The following is a 14606-nucleotide window of genomic DNA, read 5'->3' as shown; positions in this document are numbered from 1 at the left end:
AGACTCCAATATGCATACATTCTTTGAGTGTTGTTTTGTGAAGAAGGTTTGGAATTGGTTAAATGACAAGCTTCAGTTGGGGCGTAATGTTGTAAGCATTCAGGACTGCTGGAATTTGATTGATTGTGCTCCCTCGAAGCAAGCCAAGGTCGTTGTAACTTCAACGATTTGTAGTTTATTTTATTACGTTTGGAACGCTCGCAACTCTCTGAAATTTGAAGGCAGAAGAAGGCACTGGAAGCAATGTGTTGCCAGCATTATGGCTCGGGCTAAAATGGTGGGAGATACCACTTCTTGTTTGGCTAATAACTCTATGAGCAGCTTCTCTTTGTTAAAAGGATTCAACATAGATATTCATCCTGGGGGAGGACAGGCTGCTTTCTTGGATGTACTTTGGTGCCCACCTCCTTTAGGCTGGACTAAGGTAAACATTGATGGGGTAACCTGTGGTGACCCCAAAGTTATGGCTTGTGGAGGGATATTTAGAAACCATAAAGCTGAGCATTTAGGGAGCTTTTGTGAGTTTTTGGGGGTTGGTACTGCTGAAACGGCAGAGCTTACGGTGGCTATGATTGCTATTGAAATAGCAAGACTAAATAGTTGGAGGAATATTTGGATAGAAACTGATTGTGTGTTGGTGGTTAACGCTTTTACTAATCCGGACCTTGTTCCTTGGTATATCAGATCTCGTTGGCTCGACTGTCGTGCTTACACTCAAAGTATGGATTTTATGATCTCGCATATTTATCGCGAAGCCAATTTTTGTGCTGATAGCCTTGCGTATATAGGTCTATCTTGTAATGCTTTTCGTTGGTTTTCTGATGTTCCTGCTATTATTGTGAAGGATTTTACTTTAGACAGGGAAGGTACCCCTAGGCTTAGGCGCATTTCTTAAGGGGTCTTGGTCCGGTCCCCCCCTTGTGTTTGTATTTTCCTTCTTCTTTTTTGGTTTTATAATATTACCAGCTTATTAAAAAAAATATTATTGGCAAAATAATCTTTTTCTTCTCATCCCTTACATTCAAATTTATTTTTATCTTTTAATTTTAAAAAAAATATTTTAGTCTTTCATTTTTTTACATCGTATTAAATTAGTCTTTTTCGTCCAAAAGATGTCACTTTTTTACAATGTGACAAATGTCATGTAACATTAAACTTTTGTGATTGGTTTAATGACGGAATAATCGGTCACTAAAATAAATTTTTTAGGTTTCATCTTCTCCGTTATATCATTTTCATCTTCATTTTTGTGGGTGCAGAAATAAAGCATGTACAAAGATTTTCAACATGTTTCTAATTATTCATTGTAAGGAACATTTTATAGTTGTGATCAAATGAATAAAAAAAACTTCCTTCAATTAATAGGCAACAACAAACATATGGTAGATTGTGTCACATTTATTTTTGTCATCAATTAAAAGATTCATCTTATAAAGAATTTGAAGTTGTTGCTTAAGCTTTAAAATCTGATTTTCAACACCACGCGCGCACACACGCACCCACTCACACACAAAGATGAGATCCATCATACTTCCCATCAAAGTCTCATTGAAAAATAGTTTATCAAATAAAACGGCAAACAAACTGTTGGGTTGGTTAAAAATATGCATGTTGAAGGAGTCTCACATAGCATAGTTTTGTGAAGAATGAGGAAGTTCATGGCAATATATAGGATTCAAGTTCTTTGAAGTCTCACTTCACTTAAATTTATGAAGGAAGAGGAGTCCAAGACTATATAAAAGATTCGCGTTCTCTTGTTACAAGATGCACCAGTGAAAAAACACTTTAAGCTTGTGTTTGATTTTCTTATACTCTTGTATAAGAGTGTTTTGAGATGTAGTTATATGTTTGTTTTGGAGGGTGTGGGTGTACCGGGGACCCGGGGTAGTTGAGGGTATAATATGTATTGTAACAATTTTTTCATAGTGTTGTTCTCTAGTTGTCGTTCGACAACGACTGTGATTTTTCTTCGGTTTTGGAGTTTGCACGTTATGTCCCTTTGTTGTTATTGTGTTTTTATTTTTTTTCTCTGTTTTATTTTTTCCCAACACAAGCGACCCTTCAAATGTTTTCCCCTTAGGCGGGTCACTATTGTTTGATTAAAGGAATCATCCAAATTAGGAAACCACGCCACAAAAATTATTGAGAATGGTATGATGTAAGTTCTAATCACCATCGATGAAGTGGCCACAGAGAAAAACATGATCAGATGTCTATTTTGAAGTCCACAAGTCCAAGAGATTCAAAAGGTTTTGTTTTTCTCTAAGGTAAATGGGAACACAATTCTTTTGGTCGGTATTTAAGCTCAATAAATTGCAACATAGTCCCCTTACAGATTTCTCTGACATGTTCCCAAAGCAATTTGTCTTTTGAGATGGTTGGTGCCAAATAGTTTGGATTTGTGAGTTTAAGAAAGAAAATAAGGAAACGATTTCTTGGTGCTCAATTATAGGATTTATATGCTTGTGGGTTTGTGGAACAAGCTGAAGAACAATAGAAACCTAGATAGAATGTACGGAAAAGACTAATGTGATTTAATTTTTATAGTTAAAGAACTCAAACAATCTTTTTTTAAGTTAAGAAACTAAAATGAATCTCGACTACAAAATACAGGGTGAAAAAATATATTTTACATATATTATTTAATAAGATACAAACAAATCATCAATTTATGCTTATTATAATAATATTTTTCCAATTTTGTAAAATTAATTTCTTTTTTTAATTTTATTATAACTTCAAAAAAAATAGAAGTTGTTAAAAGGGAATAATAAGTGGTCAAAATCATTTTTGTGGTTAATAATCAAGACTATTTTAATGGTGTTATGAAACTGAATAAAACAATATAAGAGAAAAAGAAAAGTAGTAAGTTTATTATATTATTGATATTTTGAATGAGTGATTCCAATAAAATATGAGTCATGTTTATAGGACATACGTAATAAATGAAAAATCAATATGAAATCTCCTAATTGATGGACATTCATAATCATGGCATTTATGACACTCTCCTTTGAATGTCCATAAAGAATATGTCTCGTTAAAACCTTACAAGAAAAAAACATGTGGGCAAAATTATAGTGAAAGAAAAAGATTACAACATTCTTGTGAGGGAACTACCTCGCTACTAATCAATACATATTATTATAAATAAAAAAGGAAATTATAAAGAGACAATCATCTATTATTCATAACAGTCCCCCTTGAATGTTTGTTCAGGATATGCCTCGTTAAAACCTTATTAGGAAAAATCCAATAAGAATAAAATCTAGTGAAGGAAGAAGAATACAATATCCTTTTAAGAAAAATTCATTTCTCCTCCTCAGTTGAACGAATTCATTTCTCCCCCCCCCCCCCCCGGTTGAACGATCATTTCGATAATGAATATTAATCTTTTGTACTAGTTGGTTAAAAGTTTCACTAGTGAGTGACTTTGTAAAAAGGTCTGCAAGATTATCATGTGAACAAATTTGTTGGGGTTTATATCACCACTTTTCTAAAGATCATGAGTGAAAAGGAACTTTGAAAAAATGTGTTTGTTCAGTCTCCTTTAATGTAACCTTCTTTCTATTGAGAGATACATGCAATATTATCTTCATATATGGTGTTGTATTTATTTTTCCAAAAAGACAGACCACAAGTATTTTTTATGTGTTGAATTAATTATTTGAACTAAATTCATTCTCGACGTACCTCATGTAGTGCTAAAAGTTCTGCATGATTATATGAAGTTGTTGCATTTTTTGTAAGCGGTGTTACTCCTTCTTTCCACTGTTTTATAAACCAGACCGAACAGATAAACCGGTCGAATCGGGAACCGGCCAGGTAATCGGTCTGGCTCAATAGCTGGATTAGAAATGTCATTAAACCCATGTGAACCGGTCAAAACCGGGAAAACTAGCGGTTTTTATGAACCGGCGGTTTAAGTGCATTTTTTTATTTAAAAAAATTAAAACGATGTCGTTTTGATTATTTTAATGAAGAATTAAAATAAATAAAAATTGCAGATACGGTTGATTTTGTTAGATGATTTTGATATTGAAGAAGGAGATCCCAACATTGAAACAATATTTCCTTTCTTAAAATTAAATTTACTAAACAATAAAATTATTTTGTTATAAATTATTCAATTAGATTATGTTGCGATTAAACTTTGTTTGCAATTATACATTGTAATTTTGTGCTATTTTATTATGTGTGATACATATGTTTAAAATTTGAATTTAAATTATGAACTTGTGAATTTATTTATAATATGATACTTTTAATAAATTAAATGCTAGTTATATTTTGTAGAGACTGAATCATCTGGTTCGACAGGCTTTTATACCTATATAATTTTGTTATAATGACCAGTTTATTCAACCGAGTTATCTGGTTTAGCCCGGTTTAGTCATGTGGTTGGACCAGTGACTTAGTGGTTCAACCAATAAACTAGTGATTCAATACCCTCACCGGTTTTTAAAACACTCCTTCTTTCACAAGATCCCAAAGATCTTGATAACAGAAAACCATCTTCATCTGCTTGCACCAATTCTCATAATTCTGACCCTTCAAAATTAGGAGACTCGCTGGAAAATGCCCATTTGGATGATTCATTGCAATCGCTATTGTTTGCCTCGAATCGCTCAGCCAGAGCTCTAGATACCAGATGTTGGAATTAAACCCAAAACTTTGAGTAATTCCAAATCAATCTTGATGAACAATATTCAATCAACCCAATCGTAATCTCTTGTTTTTCACTCGAGTGATTCAACCAACCTTGGTTGCAAGATGATTATGAGCAGCAATTTTAATGGAAGAAGAAAGAAAAGATGAATTGGAGAAGAAAGGTGAATTAGGGTTTAACGAAAAATAAGGAAAGAAGAAAAGATTTTCTATAGAGTTTTTCTCTACTCACAAATTGTGATTTTATTCTTTGCAACTGCAAGTGTGTTTTTCAATAATAGGGGTTACTCCCTATTTATAGATTTCGGGTTTCTTGGCTCTCTAAGCCAAAGTCCAAAATACAAAAGCTCAAAATACCTAATTTTGTTAACTACCAAAATAAGTCTATGTCAAAATCCCTATCGAGGCACACTCATTCGACAGTTCGAAAACTACATAATTCGACACACACTATGCTAATTCAACACACCTTTGTTTCTGTCGAACAACCTGCTTCAATACAAAAAGTTACAATCTCAACAAAATTGACTCCGTTAATTTATATATCTTTTTACATGTAATTTATATTAGCTATTTTTTTAAGAAAATATATCAATACAATCTTTAAACTGGTAGTACATTGTTGCAGTGTTTATCGGACATTGTGCAACTATCATTTATACACATGACTTTTGTTTATTTGTTTTTTGCAACATGTATTTAGTTTTAGAGAGAGAATATGGAACACGACAATTGATTTTTCTATCATTATTACACACTTCATTTTTTTTGGCTAAATTACAGTTTTGGTTCTCATATTTTGTCTGATTCACAGAATTAGTCCCCTTATTTTAAATTCAAACAGTTTTGGTCCCCCTATTTTAAATTTAAACAGTTTTAGTCTCTCTATTTTAAATTTAAACAGTTTTAGTCTCTCTTTCATGGTTTTTCAAAGAAACTCAATGAGAATTTTTATTTTTGACTTATATTTTTATCTACAAAGTTCAATAATAAATTTATATACGATGACTTGTCCTGTTTTACAAGTAATTTATCATTTAAAAAGTGAAACTATCGTTAATTTTAAGTGCAAAAGTATGAAAGAAGATCAAAACTGTTTAAATCTAAAATAGGGGACTAAAACTGTTGAAATTTAAAATAGGGGGACCAATTTCGTGAATCAGAGAAAATAGAGGGACCACAACTGTAATTAAGTCTTCTCTTTTATATCATTTTTTTAAAATGATATAGACTAAATGAGGATGTATCAAATGAGAATTTTGGTTATTATGAGAATTGAGAACTTTTAATAATAACCGTACGATTTAAAATCAATGTCTCAGATTTCACTGAAATTTTAAGAGACAATAATTAATAGATAGATTATGATTTAAATACATATAACATAAATGCATATCTGAGCATTGATTTTAAATCGTACGGTTGTTATTAAAAGTTTTCAGTTCTTATAATAACCAAAGTTTTTATTTGATACATTCCCTATACTAAATATATCATTTATTTAATAAATATAAAAAATTAACTTCCTTTATAATAAGGAATAGAGAGAGTATTGATCTAAATTTCAATCTAGCACGTACTCCCTCCGTCCCAAATTATAAGAGAAATTCACTTTTTAGATTCATTGAATAATTAATGTATCTGATTTATATATAGACCAAATACATTAATTATTCAATGAATCAAAAAAGTAAAATTCTCTTATAATTTGGGACGGAGGGAGTATTTATTATGGTTTTTAATAAGTAATTAAGTTTAAAAATAAATTAGTTTTACTTATGCATTTTTTTAGAACGCATTCAATTTAAAAGATAATGTATAAATTAATGAATTAACTATCAAATTTTTTGTTTTAATTTTTTTATAATTTGTGTTTATATAAAGTATTCATTGTTGTTGTTTTTATTTCAAAATAGTATAAACTTAAAAATTTGAAATTAAGATGAAATAATATTTTTATAAATTGAAATAAAAAATATTAAACAAAATCAATCATAATATATTACATAGTTTCTCATAATCAAACTTAAAAAATATATTTAAGAAAGTATTTTATAGAGATTGTTTTATAATTTCGCCTTAAGCCTCAAGAAGAGTTGAGCCGACCCTGTTTGTATTAAAAGAAAAATGATTTTTTATGTGTAAAAAAAATTCACATTTTCATGAAAAATAATATTGTGATAAAAATGTGTTTTTGTGATTGTTTATTTGAGTAACATTTTTCTATTTTGACGCATCTAGAGTGTCACTGTCAACTAAGCAAACTTCAATGATAAAATAAAATAAATAACATAATTTATGGTTAATTAATCAACAAGCAATCATCCATTGGAGATGCTTTTAGTATACAAGGATATAGAAAAACAAAATTATTGTTTAAAAAAAACAATTTATTGAATATCTTAAGATAATTAACAAAATAAATTTTAAATATTTAATGAATAACTTATATTTGTCTTATGTATACTTTTTACATTAATTTTTAATTAATATATTATAATTATTTTATTTTATTTTATTTATAAAACATATAATTAATTAATTAATTGATAACAAATAATTAGCTCTTGTATAAATTACATCTTCTAATGATACTTTTTAATGTTTAATTTTAAAAACATAACTTAAAAACACTAATGTAACATAATAAAAAAATAATGGTAATGCTGCCTAATAAAACAAAAAAATGCTGTCTACCAGAAAAAAAAAATGATAAATGACACAATGACAACTAATAGCTTTTTATATATGATGATCTGAACATTTTTTGGATGCTTTTTTTATATATAATTATGGTCGCCTTAAATAATTTACAGGCTCTGTTACAACATTAAAATTAAAAATTTAATATTAAAAAACTCAAAATTTAAACATGCAACATATTCTTCTTTTTTTTTATAATATAGTTATGTTGTTCAAAATACTCTTAAATACTAAATAGTAATGCATTGTTATTCTTTTTAATATCAATGTTATGATATCAACTATCTTAAAATTCGAAGAAGTTACTCCATCAATAGTTCACCTTATTCATTGCCATTTTTATTTTCTTCAGTGTATCAAGCATCAAAGATTCTTGCTCCACTATCTGTTTAAAATTATAAACATTATATTAATATATAATGTTGAAATTAATATATGAATATTAGTCTCTATAACATAACATCTACATTTATTTTATTTTAATTTTTTTATGAACATGGAAAAACATGACTCTTGTACTATAAAATACAATTGAGAATCATTTTATGTACAAGAAATGACAAAACGAGAGAACCCAACAAGATAAAAAGAAGAAAATAATCTTAGGGTGTATTTGGATTGGCGGTGGACAGAATTAATTTTAGTAGAATTGAGTTTGATAGAATTGATTTATGTTTGGATACATTTTTGTAAAAGTGAGTTGAATAATAAATTACAGTGTAAAAATCATCCATAATCAATTCTGGAGACAAAAGCTACAAATTCTAGATTCAAGTAGAATCAATTCTGGAGACAGAATCAATTCTACTTTTGTCAAACCAAACATCTTAAAATCACACAGAATTGATTCTACACTTCTAGAATTACTTTTGACCTTTTCAAAAGCCAAACCAAACATGCACTTAACAATAAAGGTCTGAAAACACGTTGAAATCAAAAAAAGAAAAGAAAAAGATATAGTTAAACATCAACTTCAAGTTAGAACAAATTAGAAAAAATTATCATCAATAAAAAAAACTATTTCTAGAAATTGTTTTTCTTTTAAATGATATTATAATATTTTGAATTTAATTCTTCCTATTACATTTTAGTTTTTGTAATATATTTGTGTTTAAATCTTTATCATATAAAAATTAGTTGAACATAAATTGAATACTATCATAGAAATTGAAGTCAAAATTACGATTATATTCTAATAATTAAAACAAGAACCAAAATAAAGCAAAAATATATCCATAAAAATTTTCATTGTTTTTATAGAAAAAGAATAATAAACAGTTTCATTATTTTTATAAAAAATAAAAAAACAAAAATGAAGATCCCACATACCACTGGAGCAAAGATCATATTATTATGCCTATAATAATAATCAATTATACTGAATTCACTTAACATTACAAAAACTTGACGAGTTTAATTTTTGTGTAAAGTTTTTTTTTAATAGTTGTGTAAAGTAATTTTAAAGATATGTTGTCGTGTTATTATTATATTTAAAAAGAATATTATTTTCAATAAATAAAAAGCATACTACTTTTTTAATATTATCAAATAAAGACGCTTTTTTCAATTACATTTTGTGCAAATAACTTTTATATATATAAAAATTAAATTGAAATTTAATTAAAATTTTCATTAGATTATTTTATTTTAAATTGTACTATACTTTAAAAATAAACATCAATCATAACCAAAAATATTCACATGCAGCTATTTTATCTTGATTTTTAACAATTTTTTTGTCTTCATTAATGAAAAATATTAATTTAAGTATATATAATAATTTAACTACAATTTTAATCTCTAAACTTAAATTCACAAAACCGATTCCTCTATTTTAATGAAAATGACACAAAAATTAAAAATAAATTAGAGCTACAAAATTTAATTAAAAGAATTAATTATATCTATAAATTAAAATAGAAGTTCACAATTGTAATTAAACGTATAAAATATCAAAGATAATTAATGGAAGAAGGAAAAAAATATTAGATAAGTAGATTATTCTTATGTTAAATGTAATTTTAAGTTTTAAATTTCAATTTAAATAAAAAATAAATAAACAAAAAGTATTTGATACTAAAATAAAAAAAAAACTTTTACTTAATTATAAAAATTAGGATTTTTTGAAACAAATATTAAAAACTTGCAAAATATTAGTATTTATTTAATTTTAAATAAACTAGACATAATTTTCCTACAAAAGTATTTTTTTATAATTAACATGTATTATAAATATAAGGGACGACTCAAGTGAGAACACTTGGTTATTATGAGAAATGATAAAAATAAATCGACCATTAAATTTTAATGGACTGAATTGGTTTGGTTTCTATTTCTATGATCTTTAATATTTGGTTTGGTTTCTATTTCTATGATCTTTAATATTTATTTTAAATCAATATAGAAAGAGAAACCAATCAAGTTCAATAAAATCAAGAAATGAAAAGTTAATGGTCGTGATTCATTGTTCTCATTTCTCATAATAACCAAGTGTTCTCACTTGAGTCGTCCCCTATAATAATAATAATAATAATAATAATAATAATAATAATAATAATAATAATAATAATAATAATTAGTGTCAAGTAAAAAATTTCAAAATTAATTATTTAAAATTAAAAAATACATATTTAAGATAATATCATTATTTCAATATAATATACATTTAATCATGTTGTGTATCAAAATACTATAATATAATATAAAATAATAATATTACTACATATATTTTCATGTGAAACCATATACATGACACAATTGTATATCATGTCATTATCTAACAAACCAACACAGTTAATTAGTCACACGTTATTGATCATTAAAAGTATTAACTTCAACCCTCAATATCTTATATTGTGGCAATACTCATATACTCATAAAAATATTTAATCTATCGGTTATTCATAAAAGTTTTAATATTCCCTAACAATTTATATCAAATTATAAAACTCCCTAATAATACGAAAAATCATCTTTGCAGTTCAAAATACAAAGAAAAACATAAATTTCCTAAAAATGAAATATGTTAAGTGTTGGAAGCAAGACAAAAAAGACCAATGATAATCTACAGTATTCTGATTGTCCTACAAATAATTCTCATCTGGATTTTCTGTGCAGAACAATATAACCAAACTAACAATCCAGTAACATGCATTTACCAGGAGTAATGACAACAATATAATAGTAATGCTGAAGAAGTTACTACCAATTAGAGATGATTACAAAATTGGCATATAGATACACATCTATGTACACATTTCACAAATTTGTACAATCACAGATAATCAAAATGGATTCAAAAAATCAAACAACAATAAGATTATACAAGTTTAGTGGCTCGGCAAGATATTAGTGCCTCTACTCATGAATTACGGCTGAAGCTGGCTTACCCTAAACCATATCTTGAGTTGAATATTTACAACAGATAAAATATTTTTATTTTCAGAATATGTTAGAAGAGTATATAGCTTTCATTAACTCTGAGGAGATCTCAGACAAAATTATATATAGCAGCAAAACTTTGGGTTTACAGATTCAAGGAGAGATGTATCTCCCTAATAGTCTTAAATTTCCAATAGAAACCCACAAGAAAGCACATAAAGCAATAAGAATAGGGAAGAAAAGGAATGAGACTCCCTTTCTGCCTGCTCTCTTCATAGTTGTAGTATCAATACCTGCAGTGATGTCACTAGGCTTCATCTTCATCATGCTGAAGCTAGACATTCGATTCAAAGCCCGATTCACCAAAGGATTTTCAGCCGCTGATGCAGGAGTGGTAGGTATTGAATCAACAAAAGCCCAAAGAGCAGAGGACAATCTACTTGTAGTAGCAACATCTTCCCCAGTACTTCTTTGATTTTCAGCACTTTCAGTAGGAAAGCATACAGAGTCACACACAACACCTAAACATGACCAAAAACTATGACGTATTAGGGATAGCCTATGACATTTACTAAGCAGAAGAGCCACTTGAAACTGGCTCGAATCTCATTTTCTTAACAGGAATATAATACCATAAAGTTAAGTTTTAATTTATAATAAAACTCTCAAAATATCAAAATTTAAACTACGGAAAGGGTTTCTGCCGCGCATAAGATGGCGTGTCAACCACAGTAAACTGTGAAGAGCTCAGCAGAAAAGAGATAGGAAGCTTGAATCTCCATCCAAATCAAAGAAAGTAAAATCATTATTTGGCAGTTGAGCAACATTGTATCTTGTGCCAACGACTATACCTGGATTTGTTAGAGAGAAAGAACCATTGAAGTCTTCTGTTGGACTGCAGGTGTTTCTTTCAACATGCATCCAGAATTCGTCAACAGTTTGATTGGCAACTTCTGCATCAGACAGCAACTGGTGACTCTGATTTTCAATAATGCTGCCAGTGTTATTCATATATGCATGTGAAACTGCTTCGTCGCAAATAGGCTCCAGGCCACAAAGAAACATATCTGCATCTTGGTACATATCAAATTCACTTAACCCATCTTCAAACTGCAAGTTATCAAAGAGATCGTCATTATGCTTTTCCGAATTTGAAACTGAAGGTTCGGTATCAAAGAGATCATTGATTTCCAAGAAGCCGTCCTCATAAAAGACAGGCTCCTCCTCGCTTTGAATGTTGGAAGCAGAAGTGACCTCGGGTGCTTCAGAAATATGAAAGTGTGAAGTAACTGACTGATTGAAGTCAAAGCTGGGCTGCACATCATAATGTTGACTGCTAGATTGTAAATTTCCACCAGGATCAGGGAATATCATGGCCTCAGAGAACTGACCCATGACCATACTTTGTGTTTCTTCATTAACAACCTATATGAGTCGTGAAAAAATGTTGTCAGCGGCTATAGAAAATAATATGCATAAAAGCTAAAAGAAAGAAGACCAATATTACAATCAGAAATTAATAAGAATGAATAAACTTCAGGCAGATCACAAACCTGCGGAAAGTCAACATAACCGTTCACATAATCTGGTTCAAGGACAGGCTCAACATCAAGCATCCCTTTAATGATTTCATCAATTTCATCATCCAACAACGGCTGCAGCTGACCAATAGGAGGGTCCATAACAGCATTTGGAGCCTCCCGCTCAGCTGAATTTACATTAAAATCTACAACATCGTCATCTGCCCATTCTTCTTCTTTAAATGGTGCACCATACTGTTCACCGTTCTTAGGACCCGGTCCACTTTTCTTGAAAACCTTGTATAGTGCATAATAGCCCTGGTATTGAATTAATAACAAAATATGATAGTTAGTAAATAATTGGTTGAAGGTGATGATTAACAGAAAGTTTAACAAAATAGCTAGTTTAAGGCAATACCTTGACATTGTAGCATCTCTTAAACTCCTCTTCATCCATGGTGTATTCATGCATAACCCAATCAGTTCGCTCGCCATTAGGAGCTCTGCCGATATAGAAAACCAGTGTTTTTTTCACTCCAACTGACCGAGAATTGAATATCACGTTACGATCTTTTCCTGTAGCTTTCCAGTAGCCATGTCTTGTTGCTCGATTAGACCTTGCAGCATTAGGATATTTTCTATCTCGATGACAGAAAAAGAACCACTGCCTATCTCCAGTTTTCAAGAAAGATTGCCCTGCAAAATATTATGACCGTATAAGCAATCAAACCAGAAGATACGAAAAAGTGCAAGCTTTATCAATCAAAATTGAAGCAATACTAACCATATAGCATAAAATATTAGAACTCCGAAAACTCATTATTTGAGGGAAACAGATTCAAAAGGATGCAATTAACCATATTTAACAACATATACAAGCAGATCATCACATACTACAGGTTTGAGAATGAAAACTACACGGATCTATCAAGCACTGATTGAAATTTCAATTCGTGTAAAACGCTCACGCCCCATATCAACCAAAAGATCTCAGCATACCCACATAATATATAAAGCTGACCGCCATAATCAACCCCACAAAGGGAAATGGGAAGGGTTGATCAATCTCACATTCAAGTCAAAGCTAAGGAAAAGAAACTCATACAAACAACTGAACAGAAAAATAAAAAGAATCACGGCACCATCCAATCATAATATGAATCACTCAGATGAACCCAAATAACACACAAAAACCTTATTGAAACAAACCGAAGTCAACTCTTGGAGCTCTAACCTGAAAAACACGTTCAAAGTAGTATCAAATAAGCATTTGTCATATCCTGAATGGTTGTGTAATCTACCTAATACTTACACCAACAAGATCTAAACATCCATACCCAAATCAACACCTTATAATCGATCAAACAAAACAAAAACATAAACCTAGGTCAACGACATAACACTCACCAACCAAAAACGATAAAAAAAAAGTAGTGGAATAAGAGTCAAGAGCAAGATCAAATACCAGGTAAATCCTCAGGATCCCACTTGTAAACATCGGTTTCACAAATCACGTTGAACTTCAACTTCTTCCCACAAATCTTCCTTTTCAGATAGTACATCACCAACTCCTCATCTGTGGGGTGAAACCGAAAACCGGGCATCGACGACATCACCTCACTGAAACAATCAGCAGAAGCAGATTCCGAAACCGCACCCATCTCGATTACCCAACACCGAAAACGGAAAACTTCACTCTCAGAACCCAAAATCCACAACAATATTAAACGATTCAACCTTCGGATATTCAGAATCGGCGATCAAATTGCAGTATTTGAAACCCTAATTAGAGAAATCAAATTTCTCACCCAAAAGGGATAAAAAAAAAAAAAAAAGCTTTTGGAATCAATGAGTGGTGTAATAAAAAAATAGAACCACAACGTAATACGATCGAACCTCTGGGTACGAGGATTCGAGGATTAGGTTGTGAACCCAAAAAAAGAAAACAAATCGAAAGAGAGAAAAACCAAATGTGAAAACGAGAGTGTGAGGGATTTGTAAGGTGAAAGGGGTTTTTGGATTGGGATAGTGTTATGGTCAAAGAAGGAAACTATGGGAAGTGGTGGGAACCTTCGTTGAAGAGAAAATGATTTGGTGCGTTTGAGTGAGGTAGTGAGTGTGTGAGCTTGTTGGGATCGTGTGATTGCGTGGGCTTCAAGCTTTAGATCGTAGGGTGTTGAAGGGTGATTGGGGGCATGATGGTTTGAGACATGGGTTACATGTGAGATTGGGTGTATACGATTCAACTATTTGTGTGTGAATGTGAACACTCCTTTTGATTCGGATCAAACATTTCCATTATTAGTAGCTATGACATTTTGGTCGGAGGTGACA

At 30.1% G+C, this 14606-nt stretch overlaps 1 protein-coding gene across 1 annotated transcript; it reads right to left on the bottom strand.

Moving 5' to 3' along the window:
• Positions 1-10549: 10549 nt before the first annotated feature.
• On the bottom strand, positions 10550-14323 carry LOC131643672 (NAC domain-containing protein 17-like). Its single transcript, XM_058913964.1, has 5 exons — positions 13738-14323; positions 12691-12968; positions 12306-12590; positions 11604-12177; positions 10550-11273 (listed from the first exon to the last, which is right to left on the bottom strand). The coding sequence occupies exons 1-5, from the start codon at positions 13931-13933 to the stop codon at positions 10906-10908; spliced, it is 1701 nt and encodes a 566-aa protein (XP_058769947.1). The 5' UTR covers positions 13934-14323; the 3' UTR covers positions 10550-10905.
• Between the last annotated feature and the right edge of the window lie 283 nt (positions 14324-14606).

This window comes from Vicia villosa, linkage group LG1 (genome assembly GCF_029867415.1).
Source record: "Vicia villosa cultivar HV-30 ecotype Madison, WI linkage group LG1, Vvil1.0, whole genome shotgun sequence".
NCBI lineage: Eukaryota > Viridiplantae > Streptophyta > Magnoliopsida > Fabales > Fabaceae > Vicia > Vicia villosa.
This window is presented reverse-complemented; position numbering and strand designations above follow the sequence as displayed.